This window comes from Bubalus kerabau, chromosome 7 (assembly GCF_029407905.1).
Source record: "Bubalus kerabau isolate K-KA32 ecotype Philippines breed swamp buffalo chromosome 7, PCC_UOA_SB_1v2, whole genome shotgun sequence".
NCBI classification, from domain to species: Eukaryota; Metazoa; Chordata; class Mammalia; order Artiodactyla; family Bovidae; genus Bubalus; species Bubalus kerabau.
Genome location: NC_073630.1, coordinates 27,439,897 through 27,447,845, shown reverse-complemented (window position 1 = coordinate 27,447,845; position 7,949 = coordinate 27,439,897). Strand labels below are relative to the sequence as shown.

Genomic DNA, 7,949 nt, shown 5'->3' with positions numbered 1-7,949 from the left:
ATCATCCTGCACCTCTTCCTCGGTCGCTACATTTTCTCGCCAGGTTGGGCAAGAGGCAAGATGCCAGATGCCGGGGTCTTTCTTTAGAATTCCGTCGCAGAAACTGTGATGTCAGAGGAAAGGGCCGAGCTGCGGGTAGCTGGGAGAGCTGGGAGCTGTCAACGGAGAGCGCCGGGCTCGCGCTCCTGGCCGGATTCCGAGCTGGCAACCCCCGCTGACTTCGCTCGCGGGCAGAGGGCAGTCTTGGAGCTCCCGGAGCTCCAGGAGCAGCCTGTTTTGTAGAAGTACCTGCAGTGCGCAGCCTGGTGCCCTAAGCAATAGCGACAACACCAGCCACAGCGACAGCTCTGGGGCCCTGTGTAGCAGCTGCATCCCCTTGTCTTTTGTCTGCCTGCGTCCCCAGACCCAGAGGCAGGTATTTGGGTTTCCCAGTTTTTAATGGGTGGGTGAGACGGGAGGTAGAGGCGGGTCAGATGCAGCGAGTGGCCCCGCACTTCCCACTGTGGTTGAAAGAGGTCACCGTGCTGCTTTTGGCTACTGATCACAGTTTCCAATCCCCACCTACAGCCCTCCTCCCTACTCACCTGAGTCCTTTGAGAACTGTAGGCATCTTTTTAAAAGGAACTGCTGCCTGGCTGTTCCAAAGGAAGGTTGAAAGAGGAGCTTAGAGAATGTGGATTCGGCTCTCTCCACTAGTCAACGTAGATTCGAACTCTTGCTTTAGTTTGTTTCTTGTTTTCAAAGGCTTAGTCAGTTATCGAGATGTGACATTTATTTGTGAAGTGAAAGAATTTAAGAGTTGTCAATGGTTGCTTTTCAAGGACTCTCGTCCCTGTTTGTGTTTGGGCTAGGAAGACAACTGAGGAAAAGTATATAAAGTAAATGGACTAGTGTTACTAACCCATTAAAAATGTGTAAACTTTTATTTATAATGAAATAAGCATCTTTTGCCCAATTTTTGACCTTTTCTGCCTATGACGCGTTTCCGCTTCAAGTTCTTTGAGGGCAAATATTGTCGTTTTTGTTCACTGGTGGGGCAGAAGCTGGAAAAGCGCCTGACTTATAATAGGAACTTCAGGATATTTGGTGAATGAATGAATGTTCAGATCCAGCTTCTTATATTGTTCTCTCTCTCTCTCTCAACTCTCTCATCTCAGCTGTTTTTTCCCCCCACTGACTTTCTTCCACTTAACAAGTGTGAGGAAATCTATGTGAGTGTATTTGTTGTATGTGAACCTTTTTATGTATACCCAACTTAAGATGTAGTTGAAGCAGAACTTTGATGAAATGGTTTGTGCTAACTAGTGTTTTATCGTTTTGAATTATTTGCATTTTATTTGGTGATTTGGTCTTTAGCTGTCTAAGTGATAGTTGTGTCTAATTGAAAACCAAAAGGCATAGTAATAATAAAATGCAGCAGCTTAGTGTCTTCCTTCCTGCCCTCAGTCCTGTTCCTTAGAAGATAACCACATTTAATCTTTTCTAATTTTAGGTATGTATGTTGAATAATATGTTAAACTGCCAATTCTTTTTTTTTTAATTGACTTCTTAAGATAGACCACACCATCCACAACCTCTCTTCTACAAATTTTTGAGTGGTTATCGCAATTTTTCGTTTTAATACTGGTTAATTTAATAATTCTAAATAATATGTAAACTTTATTTTTTCACATCAACTTTTGAAAATACATATTTTTGGCTCCTTATTTAGTAAAACAAGGAAAGTAGTGACTCTGCCTTTAGATGGCAGAAACCACATCCACTCCTGCCTTTCAGTAGATGGACTTTTCCTTATACATTGACAATGTTATTAATAATTACAGTGTAAGGACTTCCCTGGTGGCTTAGATGGTAAAGCGTCTGTCTACAATGCGGGAGATCTGGGTTCAATCCCTGGGTTGGGAAGATCCCCTGGAGAAGGAAATGGCAATCCACTCCAGTACTATTGCCTGGAAAATCCCATGGACAGAGGAGCCTGGTAGGCTACAGTCCATGGGGTCCCAAAGAGTCGGACACAACTGAGTGACTTCACTTTCACTATCTTTTCTTAACTCCAATTGTTTTTTGCTTTGTTTATGTGTATAAAAACCAGTAAAATGTTACAATATTATGGTTTTGTAAATAGACTTCAGTGCATAGCCAAGAAATATGCCATTATACATTTTCTTCCAACTGTTTAATTTCATAACCTATGTACCACACTAATGAGATTTGTAATATTAACGTCAAATGGGTTGTTCTTTCCTCCTCTGCAGTAACAAAAATTATGCCATAGTTAAGTGTGCTTAATTTTTTGGATTAAAAATCGGTTTTTAAAAACTAGTTTTTTATAGTTTTAAAAAAACTATACTAGTTATATAGTTTTTGACCCTCCTCACTTTCACAGAGGACTTTGTACTTTCTTCAAGGGAAAAGATTCATGTGCTTTATTCACCAAGTCCTCTTATTGTTTGTATGAGAACCTCCCTGCCATTTCTCTGCTTGAAGACATTCCCCTTGGAGCCCCATTACTTTCTGTTTGATTTGAACAGATTACTTTCTGGTCCTTTTGACAGCTTCTATACTGGATTATACTCATTGAAATCTTGAATAAGGTACAATGTTACAGTATTGTACAAAGGTACAATAAGGTACAATGTCTTTTCTACTTGGTCTTCTCCTCTGTTTTGGTAGAATACATCCTTAAAAAATTTATTCATAAAAATATGTGGGTAGTGATTTTATTTTTTAATGTTTGCATAGTGTAAATTATTATTTTACTATTATGATTGATACTTTGGCTGGGTATAGAAACTAAATTCAGAGAAGGCAATGGCAAGCCACTCCAGTACTCTTGCCTAGAAAATCCCATGGATGGAGGAGCCTGGTAGGCTGCAGTCCATGGGGTCGCTATGAGTCAGACAGGACTGAGCGACTCCACTTTCACTTTTCACTTTCACACAATGGAGAAGGCAATGGCAACCCACTCCAGTGTTCTTGCCTGGAGAATCCCAGGGACGGCAGAGCCTGGTGGGCTGCCGTCTATGGGGTCGCACAGAGTCAGACACGACTGAAGCGACTTAACAGCAGAAACTAAATTATGTTTCTTACAATTTTTCAAGGCGTCACCATCTTCTAGCTTCTGTTGATGCTCTTGAGGACATGAGAATGAGTGTTGGATCTTGATGTTTTGATGCCTAAACTATTTGTTTTCTCTCTGAAATGATTAACATTTTTAGTTGTACTTGAAGCTTTGAAAATCTATTATGAGATGTTTTGTTGTAAGTTTGTTCTCCTTGCAGTGAACTCATTCATTGAAGCCTGAATAAATATCTCTGGCCTCTTTAATTTCCCTTCAACTGTGGGGAATTTTCTCCTAGTCTTTTATAATTTTTTCCTCTTTATTTTTCTCTGTTCTCTTTTGTTGAAATTCCTGTAAGGTGGTTGTTGAATTCTTGGTTTGATTCACTGTTTGTAATCTTTTATGTTTTTATCTGTTTGTGCATTTGCTTCATGTTCTGAGTAGTAGTCTCAACTTTATTTTCCAACACTTCTATCTAGTTTGATAATCATATGTTTAATTTCCAAGCACTAATTTTTAAAATTATTTTTTCTCATATTCCCTTAATTTTGTTTCATTGTTCTTTTTTTAATGAGATAAAATTTACAAATATTAAAATGCACTGATTTTAAGTGACCAGTTTGGTGAGTTTTGATACATGTCAGCAAACATGTAACAGTCACCACCCTAATCAAGATGTGAAACATTTGTACTACTCCAGAAAGTTCCTGCCTTTCCCTTGCCAAGACTGTTCCCACAACCCTCCTCCCCACCCCAAGCACTACATTCTCATTCTTATCACTATAGTTTAAAACTGTAGTCCTGTAACATTTAAATGGAGCCATAGGATATAAACTCTCCTGTGTCTACTGCTTTCATCAACATAATATTTTTGAGATACATCCATATTTTGGCATATTTATTCCTTTTTTGTTGCTTTGAAATAGCGTTTCATTGGATGAATATACCACAACTTGCTTAGCAGTTCACTTGTGTGATGTTTACCTTGCTTCCAGTTTGGGGCTGTTATGAATCAAACTACTGTGAACATTCTCGTACAAGTATTTTTATGGACATTTTAGTTGTTATTGGGTTAATACCCAATAGGAATGGAATTTGAGTCCTAAGGGGTACTATTAACTTCAGTGCAGTTTTTCAAAGTCCTCGTGTCATTTTAGCACTACCGTGAGCAGCAGGGAATCAGCTCCAATTCCGCATTTTTCTCAACACTTAGTATTGCCAGTCACTCCAATTTTAGCCATTCTGGTAGTTGTAAAATGGTATGTTGTGGTTTTAATTTGCATTTTCCTGCTGATTAATTACATTGAGAACTTTTTCATGTGTTTATTGTCTATTTGTATTCCTCTTTTGTGAAAAATACACATTTCAGATTTTTACCTATTTTGTGTTGACTTGTCTTTCTTTTTATTATTAAGTCATAGGCATTCTTTATATATTCTGAATGTTAGTCTTTTACCAGGGAAGCCCTGTTATCATATATACAAACATGCATGCGCATATATATATATATATTTTATAAAAATGTCATAATGTATATATAGATATGTCATAATTAACTTTAGCTTGGATTTGTATTTTCTCAAATGTGGCTTTTGATATGCAATGTTTTTAATTTTGATGAAGCCCACTTTATAAAGTTCATCTTTTTAAAAAAATTCTCATTGTTTTGTTTTTAATCAGCTCCGATGAGATCTGTTCTCATTTTAATTTCCATTTGTTTGTTGCTAGGACAGAGAAACAATAGATTTTTTTAAATAAAGTATTTTTTTAAGATTTATTTATTTATGTTTGGTTGTGCTAGGTTTTCATTGCTGTGCACAGGCTTTCTCCAGTTGCCATGAGCGGGGCAACTCTGTTGTGGTGCTCAGGCTTCTTGTTGCAGTGGCTTCTCTTGTTGCAGATCACAGGCTCTAAGACTCATGGACTCAGTAGTTGTGGCTTGTGAGCTCTAGAGCTGGGGCTTGGTAGTTGGCGGAGCATGTGCTTAGTTGCTCTGTGTCATGTGGGATCTTCCACACCAGGAATCGAACCCATGTCCCCTGGTTGGTAGGTGGATTCTTAACCCCTGGACCACCAGGGAGGCCCCTAAAGTTCATTTTTTATGGCTTTTCTTATCCTGCTTGAGAAATCTTCGCCTATCCTAAGGTTGCAAAAATATCCTCTTTTTTTTTTTTTTCTTCTTGTGCAGAAGACTTACAGTTTTAGCTTTAACATTTAGGTCTATAATCCATATCAGACTTCTGTGGATGTGACACTAGGAATTGAGGTTAATCTTCTTCCTATATGAACGTCTTTTTGCATCACCATTTATTAAAAAGACTGTCATTTCCTGAACAATTCCTTGGCCTTTGTTGAAAATCAGTTCATTGTGTTTAAAAATGTTTTTCCATTTAAAATGAAAAAAGCTTTCATTTTTATGAAATATATTGTATATAGCACATATACATAGATAGGTGGAGATATAGAATGTGAAATTATGGAGAATAATATGAACACCCTTAACCCATCAATTAAGAACTAGGATATTACTTAGTATTTTTGAAGTTTCTTATGGATTCTTCCCTAATCTCATGACTGCTTTTCATACAATGGTGCAGTAGTAACCTTATCCTTGGATAGGAGGATAAATAACTTGCTAGTAATGGGGGTCTGGTGGCAAAGTTGAGTCTTCTATTCTTCAGCCTTTCAGATGCCCTGTTTCTCATTTCAAATATTCTTCTGACTGCTGTTGTTCACCGCTGTTCCCTCCTTCTCTGAATCTGAAGCCTCTGATCCGAAGAGGATGAGCACACCTCTTAACTATATCGTAGATTGTAACCTCCTTCTCTCTGTTTCTTGTGACCATGCTCTTACCTATTCAGAATGCTTTATAGGAATTTCTTGAAATCAGCTCACGGCCTCTTTCTGCCCTCTTCCTTGTTATGAGTTTACACCTTTTAAAACAGTTCTTTTTAATGTTTTAATGAAGTTTCTAGACAGATATATGAAAAGCAGCCTATTGTCTTGATTTAGAATTCCAGGTTTTATTGTGAAACCTGGAAGGGAAGAATGCAGTGCCTGACCAATCAATGTCTTTTTAGTGAGACACCTAGGTGAGAGAGATATTTTTTGTTGGGAAACCTTTTTTATTGTGGTTGCCATAATGTGATAACTGATTTTAAATTAATCTTCTTAATCTTCAGGCCACTTCATGATAAAATGCTGGACTCCATTTGTTTTGGAAACTATACTGCTAGACCCCTCAGGATCTTCAGGTAGAATATCTATTTCTAACCTGGAGGCAATAACATCTGTCAAGATCAGTGAGGGGAGTAAAACACCACTTGTAAGCACCTGGCTTTAAAACAAAAGTCGATTAGTTATTTAAGTAACATTATAAGGCTGTTTGTTATCTAGTTTAATTCTTTTTATTTTTTTATTTTTAAAAATTTATTTATTTTTAATTGAAGGATAATTGCTTGGCAATATTGTGTTGGTTTCTGCTATCAACATGAATCAGTCATAGACAGACATATGTCCCCTTCCTCTTGAACCTCCCTCCCGCACCATCCCACCCTTTAGATTGTTGAAGAGCCCCAGTTTGAGTTCCCTAAGTCATACAGCAAACTCCCCTTGACTATCTATTTTGCATATGGTAATATATATGTTTCCATGTTCTCTCTCCACTCATCCCACACCCTCTCCTTCCTCCCCACCCCACCAATATAAGTCTGTTCTCTCTGTCTGCATCTCCATTGCTGCCCTGAAAATCTGTTCATCAGTACCATATTTTTAGATTCCATATATATATATTAATACACATATGCATTAATAATGATATTTGTTATTTGATATTTATCTCTTTCTGACTTACTTCACTCTGTATAATAGGCTCTTGGTTCATCCACTTCATTAGACCTGACTCAAATATGTTTCTTTTTATGACTGAATAATATTCCATTGTATATATATGTCACAGCTCTTTATCCATTCGTCACTGGACATCTAGGTTGCTTCCATGTCTTAACTATTATAAATAGTGCTGCATTGAACATTGGGGTACATGTGTCTTTTTCAGTTTTGGTTTCCTCAGGGAATATGCCTATTAGTGGGATTGCTAGGTGATGTTAGTTTGAAACTTAATATAGTTAGTAGAGTCCTTGATTATTTAAAGTTCTGGTTGGTGTCCTTATTTCCTCTTTCTTAACTCCTTGCACTGTGAAAAAGAAAAGTACTTGTAGTCTGTGGTATATTCAAACTTTGGGTAAAGAGAAGAGCCTTATTAATGTGAAAGTAAAACTGTTAAAATTGTCAGGCATCCTTGCAGAGGGAGTGTTCTGTCTTTTCCTTTATATGCCATTGCAAATTTTTGATTTTGATTTAGAGCTACAATATAAATTCATAATTGGGTGGTTTTTCCTCTTTGATATTATCTTGCAATTTTCTCACATTGATAATTTTGCTGTAAAATGTACAGATTGACATTTCCCTCCAAATTACATATGGTTAATCATATTTAAGGTGAGAAAACACTGGCTTAATGTTTAGCTGATCTATCAAAAAATTCTCTCCTTTTCTAGATTACCTGGGAAGACTTAGGACACCAAGAATGTTTCCCTTGAAGGATGCCGAAATGGGTGCCTTTACCTTCTTTGCCTCTGCACTGCCCCATGATGTCTGTGGAAGCAATGGGCTTCCTCTCACACCAAATTCCATCAAGATTTTAGGGCGCTTTCAAATTCTCAAGACCATCATTCACCCCAGACTGTGCCAGTATGTGGATATTTCTAGGGGAAAGCACGGTGAGTTGTTGTTTTCTCATATTTTGTGTTCTGTACCCTGTTACCCTGATTGCTGCTACTGCTGCTGCTAAGTCACTTCAGTCGTGTCCGACTCTGTGACCCCACAG

The 7,949-nt window shown here is 37.8% G+C and overlaps 1 protein-coding gene across 6 annotated transcripts in view; it reads left to right on the top strand.

Moving 5' to 3' along the window:
• Positions 1-104: 104 nt before the first annotated feature.
• The window catches only part of TBCK (TBC1 domain containing kinase), a 207,396-nt gene continuing 199,551 nt past the window's right edge, over positions 105-7,949 (top strand). For 2 of the 6 annotated variants that reach the window (XM_055587898.1, XM_055587902.1), the window contains exons 1-3: positions 105-411; positions 6,244-6,315; positions 7,621-7,842. In XM_055587898.1, the coding sequence (XP_055443873.1) occupies positions 6,252-6,315; positions 7,621-7,842 (286 nt within the window). In that variant the 5' untranslated portion in view covers positions 105-411; positions 6,244-6,251. Of the gene's footprint in view, positions 416-6,243; positions 6,316-7,620; positions 7,843-7,949 lie in introns of all 6 variants that reach the window. The other 4 variants (XM_055587899.1, XM_055587903.1, XM_055587900.1 and 1 more) reach the window with 4 other exon arrangements.